Source organism: Stenella coeruleoalba, assembly GCF_951394435.1.
Source record: "Stenella coeruleoalba genome assembly, chromosome: 5".
Classification (NCBI taxonomy): domain Eukaryota; kingdom Metazoa; phylum Chordata; class Mammalia; order Artiodactyla; family Delphinidae; genus Stenella; species Stenella coeruleoalba.
In genome coordinates this window covers 65,910,162-65,931,054 of record NC_137150.1, presented here as the reverse complement: position 1 = coordinate 65,931,054, position 20,893 = coordinate 65,910,162, and the positions used below count along the sequence as shown (strand labels likewise).

At 42.7% G+C, this 20,893-nt stretch overlaps 1 protein-coding gene across 6 annotated transcripts in view; it reads right to left on the bottom strand.

The window, feature by feature from the left end:
- Nucleotides 1–20,893, bottom strand: part of LPP (LIM domain containing preferred translocation partner in lipoma) — a 695,014-nt gene that overhangs the window by 181,414 nt on the left and 492,707 nt on the right. For 5 of the 6 annotated variants that reach the window (XM_079921711.1, XM_079921713.1, XM_079921712.1 and 2 more), the window contains one exon: nt 3,910–3,999. The exons of the other annotated variant lie outside the window; for it this stretch is intronic. In XM_079921711.1, the coding sequence (XP_079777837.1) occupies nt 3,910–3,999 (90 nt within the window). The remainder of the gene's footprint in view (nt 1–3,909; nt 4,000–20,893) is intronic. 6 annotated transcript variants of the gene reach the window in all.

Below are 20,893 nucleotides of genomic sequence, written 5' to 3'. Positions count from 1 at the left end.
TGCTTGGATTCAAATCCCACATCCACCACTTACCACTAGTGTGACTCAGGGCAAGATGCTTCATGTTACGAAGTATTAGTTGCATAAACCATAAAATGGGGTCAACAGGATGCACCCCACGAGTTAAATGAGATGGCCCACGTAAACCATTCACTGCCTGCACGGATTAAGAGCTTATTCTTACCCTTAAAGATATGCTACACAGCAATAGATACCACGTGAATACGCCAATGGATGATGTGAATTAAGAGGAAACAGAAGTTACAGAGGACTGGGGCATAGCAAAAACACGCCACGGGGGATGAGAAGATTGCACTGGGGCTTGTAGCAAAGGAAGAAAGGCCTTTGCATTTCCACGCTCCTTCACAGGCAACAAGGAACTCCGGGGCAACACACACGCATGCTGCATTTTATTTAATGCTTTCCAAGGCAGGAATGTGTGTCTTCTGTACAAAGAAACAAACAACGTTAGTGGTTTGTTAAGTGACTATGTTAAGTGACTTAGCCAAAAATCACACCCATAGGAAGGGGCAGAGCCAAGAGTTAAACAAGAGTCTTCTGATCCCAGCTCAGTGTTTTTCCACTAATTTACAGCTGCCTCTATATATTCATTTAGAAATATGAAACTTACATGATCTGTCATAAAGATTAATCAAGACAGTCAACCTCACTGATTAAAGCATGATGCTAATTATATCAGAGGTTGGAGACCAGTGTGGCCCCATTTACTTTCAGAAACATTGATTGTGGTGTAATGGAGAAAGTGTGGGCTTTGGAAGCAGCAAAAGCTGGTTCAGATACCAAGTTATATCCCTTATTTTGCATAACACTTCACAAGTTTTTTTAAACGTCTCTTAGCATAAGCATCTTCATCTGTAAATGGGGTCGGGGGGCAGGCAGGGAATAGGGAATGCTTCCATTTCAGGGCCGTTGTAATACCTAAGATGATACATGGCATGTGCTAATATTTAATAGGGGCTCATGACTTGTATTAAATGCTCACAAACAGTCTGTCAAATTGAGCTATGGCTACCCTTCAAATGTGGCAGAAAGGTGGATGAGGGAATATGAATGACTCAGTGCCATTCATCAGCACTGCAGCAGAGGGGGAAATAGATCACGCCCTGATAACTGAATCTAAAGGTCAATAGCATTGAATATTTCTAACTGATCAGCAACCTTGATTCAAATAACAGTAATTCTGTTGAAGGAGTATCTCCTTCCATAAACTCTGAAAGGTAGAAATATGTAAGGATTTAATTTATATATTTATTGATTTATAATTGATGACACTGAAAATAGTTAAGGTATCCTGAATAGTTCAGCAGGGACCAGACAACGTTCAAAATACGTTAACTCATTTAATCACCGCAGCAGCCCCATCAGATCAGAGATTCCAGTTTTACAAATGAGAAAACTGAGGCACAGAGATCACCCTGACAGTACCTGGGGACTTGGAATCAGAATGCACTCATCAATCCAGAAAGTGCATGCTTAACCATCATACAACTGCCTCAGCCTCTCAACCCATCTGCATTTTTTTTCAGAGGGATTTTATGATCTATCTACTTATGTTTAGGAGAATTTAATCTTGTATTATGAAGTCTTGAACTATCAAAGGAAACTTCCTAAGGGACAAATACCAACAAATTTCTTTTAATTGAAGTATAGTTAATTTACAGTGTTGTGTTAATTTCTGGTGTACAGCAAAGTGATTCAGTTGAATATATGTAAATATATTCTTTTTCATATTCATTTCCCTTCTAGTTTATTACAAGATATTGAATATAGCTCCCTGTGTTACAGAGTACGACCCTGTTGTTTATCTATTTTATATATCGTAGCTTGTATCTGCTAATCCCAAACTCCTAATTTATCCCTCCCCTGCCTTTCCCCTTTGGTTTCCATCAGTTTGTTTTCTATGCCTGTGAGTTTGTTTCTGTTTTGTAAATATGAAGTATTTACTGTTTAGAAAGATGGCAACCTAGAAAATAACAAGCGTCCTGGGTAACTCTGATGTAGGTGGACTGAGCACAAGAAGTAGAGAGACAGGGCCACTTTTGATGTCTTCATTCACGATTCAGCAAGAGAAGTAGAACTGCTCTTCAAAAGACTACTTCCTTTATCAATCTCTGGGGGGTAATGCTAAATCTTAAAACAGTAAAAGGAAATGGTAACTAGCACCGTACTAGAAGTGAGCAAAGGAAAAATCATGTAAAGGGTCATTAATACTCTGATATAAAAAACTAAAATATAATACCACTTCCTAGTGACCAAAGTAATAATTTTTTTTCTGCTGGGTTAAAAGTCCAAGCATGAATAAAACACTACGCAATATTCTATTCTATAAGAACTTGGGCCTCACCGAAATGTAAAACGCTGTAGTCTGCGGTAGTCTACTGGGAGGTAACTGTAGATCTCCGGCACTCTCTGAGCATTCCAGAAACAGAACACACTGGGGATCATTTAGTGGTAGGTGAATCCCCTCATTTATAAGGAGAAAACTGAGAGTCAAGGAGGGGAACTGAGCTGTCCCGGGTCACCTAAAAAATGAGTGGTGGAATCAAGAAGGGCTCAAATCAGGAAAGAAGTCTATTTTGAAACTAGTTCGCTCTTTTTCCACTGCGAAAGGTGCACTCAGCACAGCGATGCATTCTCGATGCCCTACAAAGTGCGTTCCCTCTTGGCGCGACTCTGGGAGCCCTCGCCTCCATTATGCAGCATTCTGAGATCCTGAGACGGAAGCTGCTTTAACGTGAAAATCATGGCTGTTATTCTCGGCGAGCTTACACAGACTGACAACAGCTGGCACAAACAGGTGTGGTCCCCAGAGGAGTCTGCAGGCTGTGCTGGTGTCACCCCCATGCCAGTCTCCTTTTCCTTGACTTCACAAAAGGTGTCTCTCCTCACATGATGCAGACCCCGCAAGCCACTTATCGTCACAGGGAAGTTGGCCTCAATATCTCCCCTCTCCTTTTGTCTTCCTTTTTGTCTTCCATTGTTTCCTAATGACATACATGGCTTTCTGAAAGAAATACTTCCTTCTGGTAAGAATTTTCTTGATCCAGGGCCTTATTCAATGCCCAGGGATTATAACAATACCATTTACTGTCACTTACTGTCTACATGTGTTAACTCATTTAGCCTCTGAAATAATCCAACTACATGAACACTTTTGCTACCTCACTTTACAGATGAGGAAACAGACACAGAGACTCCAAAGAGCTTTGCTCAAAGTCACGGAGCTGGTGTGAGAAGGAGCTAGGATATGTATCCAACCACACTGATTCTAGAAAACGCCTCTTAAGTTCTAGTAACTAGAGAATAAGACCCAGAAGGATGGGGTTGAAAGTGTCACTATAATAAGAATGAAGTGGGGTGGTTAAGAATCCGCCTGCCAATGCAGGGGACACGGGTTCGAGCCTTGGTCCGGGAGGATCCCACATGCCGCGGAGCAACTAAGCCCGTGCGCCACAACTACTGAGCATGCACTCTAGAGCCCGAGAGCCACAACTACTGAGCCCACGTGCCACAATTACTAAAGCCTGTGCGCCTAGAGCCCATACCCTGCAACAAGAGAAGCCACCGCAAAGAGGAGCCAGTGCACTGCAACGAAGAGTGGGCCCCGCTCGCCGCAACTAGAGAAAACCTGCGCACAGCAACGAAGACCCAACACAGCCAAAAATAATACATAAATAAAATTAAAAAAAAAAGAATGAAGTGGATTTGATATCATTAAGTGCCAAAAACTTACAAACAGTTATTGTTATAACACCACCATGAATATCATCAAAAACTCTATATGTTTCATCATCACTGTCATTCTAACTACCCTCACTGATAGGTAGGAAGCAAGTTAGTACTGGCTTTATGCTTTTCCTAACCAAGAGACGTACTGCAGTGACTGACCCAGGTCACTCGGCAGGCAGTGCCTCCACCCTCATGACAATGCTGAATGTTATGGACCAGCTCACATTGCTTCTTGAATATACAATGAGCCTGTGGGAGAAGAACAAGTACAAGATGTTACAGTACATCAAGCACATTAAAGATCACATTGTTTCACATATGAGATGCAACCTAGCAAGTTCCTAACAGCACAGAAACTAAACATAACCGAGGAGATGATTTTAAGTAATACATTTACTCAGAGCACAATTGCCGAGTGCCTAGCAAGGGCTAGAGCTAAAGAAATTAAAGAAATAACTGAGACACGGCCCTGCCCTCTAAGAGATGTAGTAGGAAATATTAGACATCTGAAAATATCCAAAAATACGATAACCAAAGTTAAATGTTTTAATCAATGCTACCAGAACACAGAGAAAGAGGAGGTGGCTCACACTGGGAAGACACAGGCACACTCACAAGGGAAGGTGGCATTTTAATCACGTCTTGGATGAATACGGAATTTGGACATGCAGAGATGTAGCAAGAATGACATTCCAGGTGAAGACCCCAGGAGGGACACACGAGAGAGTCAAGTTGATCAGTTATCATCTTTCATTTCAGGTAAAAATCACATGTAATTGACCTTCGGCTCTTCTGCCCTCTATATTCCTTTTTGTTATTTTCACTGTGCTGTGCATGAAGATGTCCGTAATACTTCAGTGAAAGTGAGGGAATTGTCTACTGGGACATCCACCCCTACGTGAGGCTGCAGGAGGAGATGTCTACAGAGCAGCACGTGACCTCTGCACGGCAGGTCAGCTGCTCCAGACTCGAGTGCATCCTGCTCACTGCAATGTTTGCTTTTCGCTGCTGATCTTAAAAAAAAATGATTGCTTTAGTGAGAGGCTGAAGAAAACGAGCATACAAGTGGCTGTGAGGATTTCTGACGCCAACAACTCAGTGCCTGGAGGAAGGTCAGAGTAGAGAAACATGGGGGCCCTGGGATTTTGCTGCAAGGGCCGTGCCAACACATAAAAGATGAGAATCATGATGGAAGCTGTTTATTTATTTGTTTGTTTATTTGCTTTTGCAGGTTCCACAGAGGGATATGCTGTCTTTAAGTAAAGCTTGGCTGTACGTTTTCAGGAATCCTCCCCATTTGCCCCTTAGAAATCTACATAGGCATCTGTGTTCCAGTTGATATGAAACACTGTCATACAAAACCAGATTGAAAAAAAAGCTAAATATGCTTTACTGTCTCTTTAGCTTAATCTGCAATCTTGGATAGTAACTAGGAGTCAAAAATTACTTTCCCCAACTAAGAAGTCTATATAGGAAACAAACACAGAGCAGCCTGGTGGTTAGGAATTTTAGGTCCCTCTTTGCCATAAACTTGCTAAATTCAACTTAGATAGTCACTTCCCCTCTCTGGGTCTGGTTCTCTCCAAGCTAAGATTTATCGAGTCAGGACCTGTTCTAAATGCTTCCAATGCACCTCACCCTCCCAACCTCCTGCTCAGGTAGTTACTCTTATTGTCTTTATTCAGCGATGAAGAAACTGAAGCCTGGAGTTGTAAGTATAGTGCTCAAGGTATCACAGCCAGGATTCAAATACAACTACAGTCCATGGCCTTGACTGCCATACCATGTGTGGTATTATGAGTGTTGCACTGTCGGTGTTTTCTCTTCTCTGTTTTCTAAACTTTTGGCTATGTTGCTCTCGTAAGTTAAAATTAAAATTTATTAATCCAAATCGTATTTACTGAGCCGGCACAAGGTGGCAGATATGCATGAGTCAGCACTTTGATTAGAAAGGTGAAGATAAGATTAGAAATGCAAAACACCCCACAACACAGTAGCATAAACTGACGTTAAATGTAGCTGGTACTATTTCTTCTCTATGGAAAAGACACAGACAGACGTATCCTAAAGGGTAAGAAAAGGGGTCTTGGATGAAGATAAACAACAGTGATAAGAGGTAACCATAATTACCAACTAAAAATGTCCAGGCATTGTACTAAATCAATGTTCTACAAATTACATGAAATAGCATTAGACCTCTTTCTTCAAATGAGGAAAACAGAGGCCCTGGAAGGTTAGATAGATTGTCTACAGTCTTGCAGGTAGTACAGGGAGAGCCAAGATTCAAATCCTGGACTGTCTGGCTCTAGTGTTTGTGTTCTTAACCACGAAACTACCTCTAGAAGAGGGAGGATGGGGAAGGAGAGAAGAATGCCGTGACTATTCTCTTATTCTACCTGGTTCTGACTACAGGGATTTTGGTGAGTATTTATAGAACCCATCTATATTTCACACTGCTATTTATCATCCTTTAAAATGTGTTATTGCTTGTGCTCGAAGGGAACACAGAAATTAGGCCAACCTCTCACTTCCAACTTGTAGATTAAAGAAACTTGGAACATTTTGCGGAATGTTAAAAAAATTAGAGGTAAAATTGGGAAATAAATGAAAACTTCTCTTTAAACGCGTGGAGCAGTCCCTTTAAAGCCACATATTTTTCACTTTGAAGGGTATATCACACCTGCATTACTGTGGCAAACTTAGAAGCTTGTCAGTTTAGCTTTGCCAAGTTCTAACTTCCAAAGGGAAAGCCTAACCCACAGCAAACAGCAAGGAGGTCAGACGGAGGCTGAGATGTCAGATACTATAACAAATACCAGAGTCAGAGCCAGAGGACTAGGGTTTCAGCCCTAAATCTGCCACATACTAGTCACATGACCTAGCATATGTCACCTGATCTCTCTAGACGTTATTCTGGACCAAGTGGGTTCTACCTATACTTCACAGAGTAGGTTCGAAGGTAACTACCCTTGGAAGCATTATAGAAATCTTTAAGAGTTCGTCACATGTAAATATGGTCAATCTATTGAAGATATGGTCTATGATGGAACAGGTTTACCTTGTGATCAGTCAGGGGAAGAGAGACAGTGATTTCACAGGTCAGAGAAACATATGAATCTTAAGAACCCCATTCTGCGTTGCCTACACTCACTCACTGAGTCAAAAAACGAACCCAGATCTCCTGACATACCATCATGGGTTAATCAGACAAAAATGTACTAGTATCTATCCTCACAGTTTCTCTGATGTAACAGCAAACCTCTTACAAACACATAGCACAAGGAGCTTTATGGCTTTGGGCAAGTCAGTTTACTTTTGTGGGTCTCAATCTCCTTGGTGACTGAATGAATACAGTAAAGTGTTCAAACTCCGACCATATGGACTTCAGAGAGATTTTATTAGGAATGAGTGACATCATGAATTGTGAAAATGTGAAAACAACAAAATGTCAGATAAAGACCAGGGACAGCCAACGTCACCCCTTTAAGCCACTGTGAGAAGGACTCAGTCACTTGCAAGTACAATTATAAGCACAGGCAAATCAACTTCTCCTGCCAAGAAGTTCTGTTGCCCTTGGAAGTGATAGCATTTTGGCCAGAGAGGAAAGTTCGTCATTTTCCTTTGACTTTGCTTCTGACTTTTACAAGATGCATGCCTGGGATTCAGGGACTGAGGATCCACAAGGCAATACAGTCCTGACTGCAGTTCACAGCCTGGAATAAGCAACTTGATCACTGCCCAAGCAGAGAAGAGATCTGCTGAAATCCCCCCAACCTACAGGCACCAGAGTACACAGGCCTTCCAACCAGCCAGACATCAGAAGTGTACTTCCGGAAGCCTACCACAGGCCAGGCACTGTGATACAGAAAGAAACAGATTACAAAGCTCCTGCCGTGTCAAGCACATCCTATCTTCTCATTGAATCTTTCCACATCCTCAGTGAGGCAGGCGCTAAGAGCCCTGATTTACGGGATCTGTGAACTGAGGTGCATACAATAAAAATAAATAGAGCTGGGATTGGAATCCAGGTTTAACTCTGAAACTTGCACTTTTTTTTTTCAGTTGAACAAAAGTGCCTGCCCTCCAGGAGCTCACAATCTAGTGGGAAAGTCAGAAAGGCAACTCAATAGACTGTGAGCTCCTTGAGGGCAAGGACCATTTTTTTATTCTTTCTTGTATCTTCAGAGCCAAGCGTGGTGTCTGCCATGCAGAAGGTGCTTAATTAGTGTCTGCTGCATGGATAAACCATCATCAGATGTTTTCTCTCTTAAAATACAAATCCACTTACGCCACTCCTCTGTTCTCACACATCTCTGCTGGGTGCTCTTTGCCAATCCCCTGAGAATTACTTTACAAAGTTCTTTGCAGCCTGCCTTCATAGCCTCAGCTTTCACTATTCATGCCCCTCCATATGCCCTGTGCTCCGTTTCCCTAACCTCCAACCACCTGGCCATGGAGGTGGCCATCAACAAATGTTCACTGAATGAACACACGAATGTGAGAAGGGAACGATCAGTGCTGTGTATGAGCCCTGAATATAATAACGCCTTGTGAACACCAGGGTTAGATTTATCCATTAGGAAGCATCACAGAAGACAATGGATTTGGGCCATCGAACTCTAAAATCTCAAAGGCTGGATGACATTGCATAGGGGAAATTCAGTCCTTTTTTTTTTTTTTTTTTTTTTACTATTAATTAGACAAGTGACATCAGAACAAAACATTTTTCTTTAAATCAGAATATAAGCTGTGGTAAATTGTATCTTCTCCTCAAGGATCTGGGTGCAGGGCCAAAAGCCCATCATACGCATTATTGTTCTTCCTCTCCTAAGTACTCAGGGAAAATTAGTCTCATCTGGCATGCAGTGGCTCTCAGCAAGGTCATGGTTCTTCTGCGGTGGTGCCTAGGGCAGTTAAGGTAAGAACTGTGTTTTCAAAAGGAAGAAACTTCAGTCATCTTTGAAAATAAGACACATGGTTAGCCAGGATGGCATGGGAACAGTCCAGGCTCTGGTCAAGAAAACAGAAGGAGTAGGAGAAAGTTGGAGACACTCCTAAGTTAGCCCTTCCATCCTTGAACCCCGTATTGAGTAGACCATGATGCACTGCCCGAGTAGACAAGAGATCTGTTCCTACAGGACTGTGAGATGTCGGGCATCGCTCAGTTTGCTCACCTCTAACGTGAGGCAGCTGGAACTGAACTAGATGATTTCCCATAATTTGGAAACTGGAAATGAGAAAGCATGGAGAAAAGAGATAAGCTGTAACCAAGCATATCAATCTAAAGACTCCTTAGAAAGCCACAGAATTCCTTTATTATTTTGACAGCAAGCCAAATTCAGAAAATCTGTCCTTTCAGAGAGCCTGACATTGAGGCGCTCACATCAGTACATATACTTCACCTCAGCACGCACATACCAGGTGCCTTTGCTGGTCCCCAAGCTAGAGTCATAAAGCCCCGGCTTACTATCTATTTGAAGATTAGAAGCAACTTTCATATCCTTGATGTTGACGTCCCCCTGCCCCTACTTTTTCTGTACTGCCTGCAAATGTGGCCCAGAGATAAGAGATGGAGCAGAAGCAAAGCACCAGCCCACCTGAGCACTTGATGAGTCTGTCTCACATTGATTCTTCTCGTGGTTGCCGTCAGAGCATTGCCATTTCCTCCCTCGGTTCCCCCATCCTCTAAGTCAGGGGTTCTGAAGGCTGGCTGCCCACTGGAATCACTTGGGGAGCTTAAAAAAGAATAATACCCACTCCCCACCCAAGAACAATTAAATCAGTATCTCTGGGGATGAAGTTCAGGAATTGGTGTGTTTAAGAGGCTCCTCAGATAATTCTGACCAGCAAATGGGGACAAGAACAAGTGCTCGTTTAAACATTGGAAGTCATATACCAAGTTAACTTCTCTCTTTTTTACTGTCTGGCATTCCTCATGGGAACCCTCTATCCCTCCTGCATCCATGGTGCCCATTAGATTTCTCCCCAGAGCCATCAGTCAGGGTAAGAGTTGCAAGAACGGCTGTGGGGATAACTTGGAGCCACTCAACTTAGTTGAATGGAGGCTAGAACTTTCTATACCTTCTTATCATCATGCCTTTCGTATAGGCCTTGTGGCTACATAAAATAAAGTCATCCAGAGGAAGAGCTGGTGCTTTGATTGGTCTGATTCATCCTTCATGTTGTTATCAGTATTAATAATGCCTACATTTATTGGACACTGAGCGTGTGCAGGCACTGGGCTAAGTATTTAGATTATTGCATTTAATCCAAAAACCCCTGTGATGGGCTTCCCTGGTGGCGCAGTGGTTGGGAGTCCGCCTGCCGATGCAGGGGACACGGGTTCGTGCCCCGGTCCGGGAAGATCCCACATGCCGCAGAGCGGCTGGGCCCGTGAGCCATGGCCGCTGAGCCTGCGCATCCGGAGCCTGTGCTCCGCAACGGGAGAGGCCACAACAGTGAGAGGCCCGCGTACCGCAAAAAAACAAAACAAAACAAAACAAACCCTGTGAGGCAAGTACAGATAATATCCCCATTATACAGATGAGGAAACTGAGGCTCAGTGAGGTGAACTATGCATAACACACTCTGGCCCAGGGCTGCCTGCCTTCAAAGCCGGTAATTATTCACATTAGGCCATGGTGATACCCTGACTGCATCACTGTCTTCACAAAGATGGAGGGAAAATGAAGCTCTCAGTATGTCCACGTTTGCCTCCAAGAGTAAAAAGTCATCCTCTGGACCTGTTTGTGTGCCTAATAATACCTCTGACACTGGCCTAAATAATGGCCAAACTGAGTGAAGAAAAGGGAGGTGGTGCTTGGTAGAGGAAAGAGAACCTTTAGAGGAAAATCGGTTGTTAAATTAAGAAAATTTTTAAGCATAGGTGATAAACTAAGCATGGCAGCTAAACTCAGCACAGGCCGTGATATCAAATGTTTTTCCAAAAGATTTCAAGAGGCATCTGAAAAAGGGAGCTGTGCAGCTCCCAGGCAGCGGGTTCGTCTTGCTGGTTGATAAAGCCAGCACCGTGGAGAAGGGAGAAGAGCTGCAGCTGTGTGTGAGCCATTGGAACTGATGCCCAGGCGGGCAAAGAAGCTTTCCTCAGCACTTTGCCCTGCTAAAGGGCACCCCCTTCAGGGGGCTCTTTACTCCTGTCTCTCCTTTTCTCAGTGGAGATTCATCCCTACCTAGGAAGGGGTGACCCAGAAATTATTTAAGAAGGGTAGAGAAGGTTGACCAAGGGAGCAAGAAAAATGTCTACAACTCAGAATTCCTTGGCTCCAGCGGGACATGGGTTGTACTAAAGCAAATGGGTTGAATTTGGAAAGCTTCCTTCACCAACAGAGAGGTGAATACCTTTTAGGGAAGTGGTCCAGCTTGCTTAATCTGGTCTATGCACCTGAGGGTGCTCTCTCTCAGGACGGCAGGTATTAGCAGTTAGCTTCTCTACCTTGAGCACAGTGCTGCAGCGGACACAGGCGTGCTCGCTTGCCGTGCTGGTCTTAGACCTATACTTGCCTAGTGGCCTCACACAGACAAATGCAATTACTATTCTTTCAACACAACCACAGAGGCCATTTTCCACCTCAAGGCTACCTAATATTATGTCCACTGTCCACTGTCCACATGTCCACTGTCATGAATGCCAAGAGCCAGACGGTCCCAGACATCCTCTGTAGGGTCAGTGCTACTTGTCTTCACGTCCTACTTCAGATGCCTCGTTCCTTGATCCTGAACCCAAAGCAATGTCTTCTTCCTCTCGCCTCTCAAAGCATAGCATAGTGCTTATGAGCACAAACACCAGAGCCTACTGCCTGGACCCACTGCTATTAACTGTGTGACTCTGAGCAGATGACTTACCCTCTCTGTGCATCAGTGCAAAATGGAGATAATCACAGTGCTCACATTTCAACAGGCTGTTTTGAGGATGACATGAGTTAATAAACAGAACAGTGCTTGACACGTAATAAGTGCAATATAAGTACTTGATAAATGAATAAGTATCCCCTCTGAGGCACCAATTACTGTCTAGCCAGTAGTGTACATTATATGCTTCTAGCATATTATAGGAACTCTTTTTTTTTTAACATCTTTATTGGAGTGTAATTGCTTTACAATGGTGTGTTAGTTTCTGCTTTATAACAAAGTGAATCAGTTATACATATACATATGTTCCCATATCTCTTCCCTCTTGCATCTCCCTCCCTCCCACCCTCCCTATCCCACCTCTTTAGGTGGTCACAAAGCAGATCTCCTTGTGCTATGCGGCTGCTTCCCACTAGCTATCTACCTTACGTTTGGTAGTGTATATATGTCCATGCCACTCTCTCACTTTGTCACAGCTTACCCTTCCTCCTCCCCATATCCTCAAGTCCATTCTCTATAGGAACTCTTAAGCGTTTGTTTCGGGATTAGTAGTGTCCATACTTTCACAGCATGGACCCAGCACCTGACCCAGAGAAGGCAAACAGTAAATGCTCATTGAAATGAACTGTGTTGAACTAATGAGTATCAATGCCACATTCCTATGATTCTGCAAACCAAATAGCAAAGCAAGAGGCTTTGGCTAAGACTGAGCACCTTTGTTATCCTATAGCATCTTCCCAATAGCACACAGAGAAAACCAGTAAAAAGGAATTTTTGTTTTCTTCTCAGTGCTGTATAATTTTGGTCTCATGTTAACATGTGTCGGGGAATAAAATATGTATTTACATAAAATTTCTGGTAATGGCATCTTGAAAAGTAATTAAATGAAACAACAGAGTCTATCTGCTGAGGGCTCCATTTCTAACACTAGGTGTGTGATGATGTTCTGGAATGTGACCTGGACACGTGCTCCCCACAAACCGTCTACGCATGAACCACAGGGGGAGAACCTGGCTCATCTATGACTTCAGGAAGTCAGAACTATCTTAGGAATATGCAAGAACCTGGCAGACCTTAGGCCCACTGACATAACTCCCTGGGTAAGGTGAAAATAGGTGTTCCATAATTAAGAAGACATACTTCCGTCTCCTCCTCTGCCAGCTTTCACTCCCCAAAAGAGTTTGGGAGAGAGTTTAACCTAAGAACCTGGAGAAGATTTTAGAAATCATCTAGGTTAATAGTCCTCAACCTTTTGCCCCTAGGGCCTGGTGTGCCATGATACCTGGATAATAGAGCTTCAGGATGACTTCAAAATTTTAAAAAGCCTAAAATACACAAGTATTTGGCTGGGGTTAGACTGTTTACTGATAGAGTATCAACTCATTGCGGTGACATTGGTTGTATCACTGTATGATCAAAGTGTCTGAGCTGGAGTATAAAAACTGGAAAAGAATGCACATTTCCTTAATAAATGCAGCTTGTTGGGCAGTATCTTCTGCACAGGGGGTCTTAATTCCAAACGTAAAATGAGGTGCTTGTGTTGATGAAAAGATCCAGCCTGAGATTAAAATGACATAAATACTCAGGTTTCCTGACTTCAAGTCTTTTATTTCTTTAACTACATCATAGCTGATACTTCTGACTGGATGGTCCTTACAGGGGTGTTACTGTATCTACATTGATTTTTTTTTTTTTTTTTTGGTACGTGGGCCTCTCACTGTTGTGGCCCCTCCCCCTGCGGAGCACAGGCTCCGGATGTGCAGGCTCAGTGGCCATGGCTCACGGGCCCAGCCGCTCTGCGGCACGCGGGATCTTCCCTGACCGGGGCATGAACCCGTGTCCCCTGCATCGGCAGGCGGACTCCCAACCACTGCGCCACCAGGGAAGCCCTATGTTGATATTTTATATGTAATATCTTTGCATCTATAGAATAAGGTGTCTTGACCCTCCTATTGTTCACTTACACTGGCTTACTTGCTGTAAACATATAGACAACTCGAAACACACAAACTGCCCTCCCTACCTCCCCAACTGTGATTTCCTAACTGACCATTCATTTTCATAAACTTGTCTTTAAGAAATTTCAAGAGTTTTCCCTCATTTCACACCTTGTGCCTTTCTGTCAGATTAGGAAATAATCAGAGTGCACAATTGAAAACCCAAGCGGGCAAGGCAGATGGACCAAAAACACAGCAGTTTGACAAGCTGTTTCCCTAGGAAACCAGGCAGAAAGCAGGATTTTGACCAAATATAGAACTGGCAGTCAAAATGTGGAAACAGAAACTTCCAGTCGTGGATGGGCGGGAAACCCAAACAGCCCACCTCTGCAAACCACATACAGGAGGTGAAACCGAAGGAGAGGCGTGCGCTTCATCGGGTGAATCCAGGAAGCTCAGAGGACATGCACGTCCACGGTGCTAATTCCAGGATGAGACGCTCACATGGGTCTCCAGTGAGTCTCCTGAGTCATTTATGAGAAAGGAAAAGGGCAAGAAATGAGTCCTACCTACACCGAGCACCCCAAGTTCATGGACTACAGCCTGACTCACGGTCTAATGGAGAATCAGACTCATGAACATGTAGACATGCCTTTCACCCCATTATGATCTGTCTGAGTGAGTAAGAAGAGAGGCCTTGGGGAGCTCATGGGCTTCTCACTGCCGCTGCCACAGAGTCTGTGACTTAAGATCTCCTTTGTACAGTTTTTTTACTGACTCATCTGTCCCCTCATGGGCTTCGGATATAAGCAAATGCTTGTTTTCTCTTGTACTTCAGTGTAGGAGCCTGTATCACTGTATACCTTATTCCTCTTTGTAGTCATCCTGTTTTAAGATAAAAGCAAAACAGAGTGGTGCCTGAGAATAGAAAGTGACTGTTGCTACACGTCAGTTTGCTGCCAAATGTCTCCAGGTCCTTCCATGCATCAGGGCCGTAAGGGGTGTCCTTTCCTGGCTGGTGTGTATGCACCAAATCTGTCTGCAATGATAGGGGGAGACGGCATGGAATGCCTGCCTTCTGTTTCAGCAAAACATGGTATTTCATTCAGATTTCATGGTGATTATTGACATCCTTGGACACTCAGTACAACTTAGTAATTTGCATGGATGTTTACTGTGTTTGCCAATGTGAGCTATAATTAGGGTGAACATAAACTTTTGACAACAGCCCAGCCTAGTTCTACTCCTGAAATGCCTGCTCTGCTGCTTCCTTCAAGCCCTTTGCACTTGTCAAAGGGACCATAACAAACCCTGCTGCATGTCACTTGGCCTTGGCCTGACCAAGTAGTAGCCCTGACAGGTACCGGTGCTATCAGGGCAGGGAGAACCTACAATAGGAATTATCAAGGGACTGGAAAAGTACAAGCTGAGAGCTGCAGGGTGTGTGTGTGTGTGTGTGTGTGTGTGTGTGTGTGTGTGTGTGTGTGTGTGTGTGTGTGTGTGTGTGTGTGTGTACACTAACACATATGCTAATAAAGGCAAGAGGACGGAAAAGAAAGGCTTTTCCTCCCCCAAAAATCACACAATCTGTGTTATCATTGGATTGAAAAGCCAGTAATTTCTTGTGTACGCATCATGCATTTAAATTTGGAAACAAATTTTCCTTGTGTGACTTTTCTTGCTTTGCTACTAATATAGCAAATTCCCAGAAGACGGAAGGGAAAGGATATGGAAATAGAAAATCTGAGTTCAAGTCTTGGTTGTGCCCATGACTAGCTATGTGACCTTGAGTGGTCTCGAGGCTTTAGGTTTGCCACCTGCGAAACACAAAGACAAGCACGGTGTTGTCTTCACCTCACAAGGTTTGGATGACCAAAGAGTTAACATCTTCATTCATTCATCTAACAAATATTTATTGAGCTTCCCCTCTTTGTCAGGCACTGTTCAAGGAGCTGGGGATATAGTCATGAACACAACAATGTCCTTGCCCTAAGAGCGCTTATGCTTGTGTGTGTGTGTGTGTGTGAGTGTGTGAGTGTGTCAGAGTGAGAGAGAGAGAGTGGAGCAGAGAGAGAGGAGCAATATACACACATATTGAAAAGATACACATGCAGACAGACACTACACACCCATGCACACAATATTAGGATAGTGATGAATGCTACGGAAATAGCGAAAATCTGTACGTGGTAAAAACGGCACACAAGTCAAAAGTATTATTTAGCATTATTACATTAGGGCCTTAGATATAAGCTTTCTATAGCTGTAATATATCCTTCCTTTCAGCTTTCCCACCTTCCCTCCCTTCTCTTCCTTCCTTCCATAAATATTGGTTAAAAGCATACTTTGAGAATTGCATTGGGGTGCAGGTTCATAAGGGAAGCAGATAAATTAGAAGCAGCTCCTGCCCTCAGGAAGCTTGCAGATGGCATAAAGATAAGGCATTATGTAAGTTACCATCGTTGTAGGTACATCGTGATCAAAGAGATTTCAGAGAAGGGTACGTCTAATGCCTTGGAGAGTTCCCCCAGAGAGATCACTTGAGCTTGGGAGGGCAACAGCTCAGGATGTACCTCCTGGAGGCGAGGGGGAGGCAGAGCATGCAGTGGGGAGGGCTGTCCCAGGAAGAAAGGAAGGAGGGAGCAATAGGAGTGTGTCCTAACATGGACTCGTGACACCGGCTGTCTCCCAGGACGTAAACGGGAAGTGAATTTGGGAAGATGCAGTGGGGACCCATCAGCCCCCGACCCTGGAGAATCAGCCCACTTAATGTTCTCAGCTCCATTTTCTCTGTAACAGGAAGTCCTCACTTCTTTTGGGAAATTAGTTTTCCAGCCTCTAAGTTCTGGCCTTAACCAGAGAAAAACAAGATCTGTGTTTCATAATGAGATTTTCCCTAATTTCAAAGTTTGGGTAACTATTACACAGACTCCTTTTCAGTAACAATGACACAATGATCCTTTCACACATGACTTCTAAGTAAAGGCATCTTCCTCTGTTGGGTCTGTATCTCTACTTACTTCCTAAAGTTACAGTTTCAGGAAAGCTGAGGCCTTTCCTATAAATTGAAGCAAATGATTCTTTCTTTTCTTGCTGCTGTTTGAGTCTGAATGTGTCACCGTCATTTTCTGCTGCTGATTTGGGGATAAGGCCGGGTAGTAAGGAAGTGTTCTTCCATTACCGCAAGCATCTGTAATACGAAGTTAGAGAACTAAGTTATGCTTTTTGGCTTGATTTCAAATACCCTTCTTATTATGAAGGGTGTGAACTGGAAATAAAGATGCCTTCTTTCATTTGAAAGATTGTGAGCATTTTTGCTTGATAGTCCAAATAAATGGATGAAAGCTGCCAACAGTATGTGGCTTCAAATCAGCTTGTTCTTAAAGCCACAGTGAACTGAGACAATCAGCTGTGATCCAATTTAGAAACACTCCTCTAATTGTTATGACTGAAGAACAAAATCTGAGCAGAGGGTAAGGAAGCATATAGTCAGAGCTTATGTTTCCCATTTCCCTGAGAGATGGAAAAGAAAAGAAGATGATGATGATGAAGAAGCAGCAACAGGAGAAGCAGACTCAGCTCTGTGTTGGTAAAATAGCAATTTGAAAAAAATGCCAGATCCCTATCAAACTACCAATGGCATTTGTCACAGAACTGGAACAAAAATTTTCACAATTTGTAAGGAAACACAAAAGACCCCGAATAGCCAAAGCAATCTTGAGAAAGAAAAACAGAGCTGGAGGAATCAGGCTCCCAGTCTTCAGACTATACGACAAAGCTACAGTAATCAAGACAGTATAGTACTGGGGCAAAAAAAGAAATATAGATCAATGAAACAGGATAGAAAGCCCAGAGATAAACCCAAGCACATATGGTCACCTCCTTTGATAAAGGAGGCAAGAATATACAATGGAGAAAAGACAGCCTCTTCAATAAGTGGTGCTGGGAAAACTGGACAGCTACATGTAAAAGAATGAAGTTAGAACATTCACTAACACCATACACAAAAATAAACTCAAAATGGATTAAAGACCTAAATGTAAGGCCAGACACTATAAAATTCTTAGAGGAAAACATAGGAAGAACAGTCTTTGACATATATCACAGCAAGATACTTTTTGACCCACCTCCTAGAGAAATGGAAATAAAAACAAAAATAAACAAATGGGACCTAATGAAACTTCAAGCTTTTACACAGCAAAGGAAACCATAAACAAGATGAAAAGACAACCCTCAGAATGGGAGAAAATTTTTGTAAATGAAGCAACTGACAAAGGATTAATCTCCAAAATATGCAAGCAGCTCATGCAGCTCAATATCAAAAAAAAAAACCCAATTCAAAAATGGGCAGAAGACCTAAACAGACATTCCTCCAAAGAAGATATACAGATTGCCAACAAACACATGAAAGAATGCTCAACATCATTAATCATTAGAGAAATGCAAATCAAAACTACAATGAGATATCATTTCACACTGGTCAGAATGACCATCATCAAAAAATCTACAAACAATAAATGCTGGAGAGGGTGTGGAGAAAAGGGAACCCTCTTACATTGTTGTTGGGAATGTAAATTGATACAGCCACTATGGAGAACAGTATGGAGGTTCCTTAAAAAACTAAAAACAGAACTACCATATGACCCAGTAATCCCACTACTGAGCATATACCCTGAGAAAACCATAATCCAGAAAGAGTCATGTACCACAATGTTCATTGCAGCACTATTTACAATAGCCAGGACATGGAAGCAACCTAAGTGTCCATCGACAGATGAATGGATAAAGAAGATGTGGTACATATATACAATGGAATATTACTCAGCCATAAAAAGAAACGAAATTGAGTTATCTGGAGTGAGGTGGATGGACCCAGAGTCTGTCATACAGAGTGAAGTAAGTCAGAAACAGAAAAACAAATACTGTATGCTAACACATATATATGGAATCTGAAAAAAAAAAAAGGTTCTCATGAACCTAGGGGCAGGACAGGAATAAAGGCGCAGACTTAGAGAATCCACTTGAGGACACGGGGGTGGGGAAGGGTAAGCTGGGACGAAGTGAGACAGTAGCATTGACATAGACACACTACCAAATGTAAAATAGAGAGCCAGTGGGAAGCAGCCCCATAGCACAGGGAGATCAGCTTGGTGCTTTGTGACCACCTAGAGGGGTGGGATAGGGAGGGTGGGAGGGAGACGCAAGAGGGAGGGGATATGGGGATATATGTATATGTATAGCTGATTCACTTTATTATAAAGCAGAAGCTAACACACCATTGTAAAGCAATTATATTCCAATAAAGATGTTAAAAATAAATACATAAAAAATTTAAAAAATGCCAGAATAAAATGATCCTTTCCTCTGATGGATGCTCCTCTGGGAGCAATGAGCATTCAGTGCTTATTGGCTCATATTCACCAACAATTCTAATGACCATTTTGCTGCTGCTTCCTCATACCAGAGGAGATTAGAACCAGTAAACATTAGAAGGTGGTGGGAAAGACTGTGAGAGGCGGCACAGTGACAGCAGAAATGGCAGCTGACAGCCTGAGGGAACAGGAGAGACAAATTCCTGCATTACAGCAGAGTCAATAATAGATAGTCATGATGATGACCTTGAGTCATCAAGAGGTTTCAGATGCTTAGAATGGTCTCTATGGACGGAGAGAAATATGAAATGTATTTGAATAAGGTTTTCAAAATAAGCCATTACAACTGCTTACCATTATTATTATTATTACTATTAATTTTGTCTCTGTTAGAGGAGAAAGCTTAAGCTTTGTGGAAAAGTCAAGTGTAAGGTACAAAGTGGCTACATAGAGCGTGTACATAACACATTCATGAGTACACAGAAATGCACCAATTCTCCACTGAGCCCAAATATTTTTCACACACACACATACACACACACACACACACACACACACACACACACACGTATTCAAAGTCTTGGCAAACTAAAGCAAGATAATCACAAATACTGAAATGTGCATTTGCTTGGCTAGAGTGGACACGGTAATAGCCATGATTTTACAAACAGGTGAAAGGGCACAATCTTAAAGAAGGTGGCTCCTATTATATTCCTGATAGTAAGAAAAATAATGAGTGAACTTTCCCATAGATTTTCATGATTTACTGCCACACCTGTGTTGTTATCTGCATGTTTTCTAACCACCCTGTGAGGTGGGCCTTCCAATGATCTCCATTTGACACCTGTGGAGTCTGAGGTGTCTAAGCCTTGGCCCACGGTCACATGCTGCTGGGTGACTGGAGCCCAGGTCACTGAGTTACCATCCCACATGGCTTCTTCTGTCCAGCACTACTCCTCCCTTAGTCAGGGGCCTCTCTACCAAACATACCCCAAAGCTCACTTTGCTACTCCTACTACGGATTGTCCGTTCAACGCCAGCCACTCCCCGTGTCTTCTCATTCAATCTTCCCAAGCAATCTGTAAAGCCCCCATTTTTCACATGAGGAAACAGTTCTTGGAAACATCAAGTTACCTACCTACATCGGCAGATTTATAATCTAACTGCACTCACTTGAGCCTGGCCTTCTTTTTGTGCATCATTTTCTTTCTTTCCACAAAACTCAGAATTTTCACTTCCTTAATTATCTTTTTCCTTATAAGGGCAAGATCTAGGCCTTATTTATCTGTATTCCCTCATCGTACCTAACATGGTACATGGGACATAGTGGATGCACAGAAAATGTTAGCTAAATATATGTCTGTGCATAAAGGAAAGAGTATAAGGTTTGGAATCGGCAAGTCTAGGATTTATATCTCTTCCCTGATATGTTTGAGCTTTGTGTCCTTGGGAAAGCCTTCATAAGCCTTAGGAGTTCTCTGCTAACCAGTGATGCAGAATTGTATAACGTATTCTGAGCCCAGAAGATAATCAATACTTTCTTGGTTAAGTTACAGTCCAATTGATTTCCCCATATTCTTTTGGGTGACCTATTCAGAATGTTTTAGAAATAGTTTAACAAAAGGCTTTCAACTCATAAAATAAATCTGAGCTACATGTAGCTATACCAGATGTAATGTCCCTCACGGGAAGAAGAATGTGGTTTGTCTTATTAACATTCAAGCATACTTATCTGCTCATTCATTTCTTTATTCACTCATTCATTCAAAATTTAGGGAAACATGCCGTAAGGCAGGACCATGATGGAAATGGAAGCTCCAAGAAGAGGGGCTCTGCTGATACTGGAACAGAAGCTAGAATGATGTGATGAGTGTTATAAAGATAGAAGTATGAAGTAGTGTTTCCGGGAACTTTCCAAATAGCTCTTTATCTTCCATTTCGTTGGGTGAATAAAGAAATGATAGA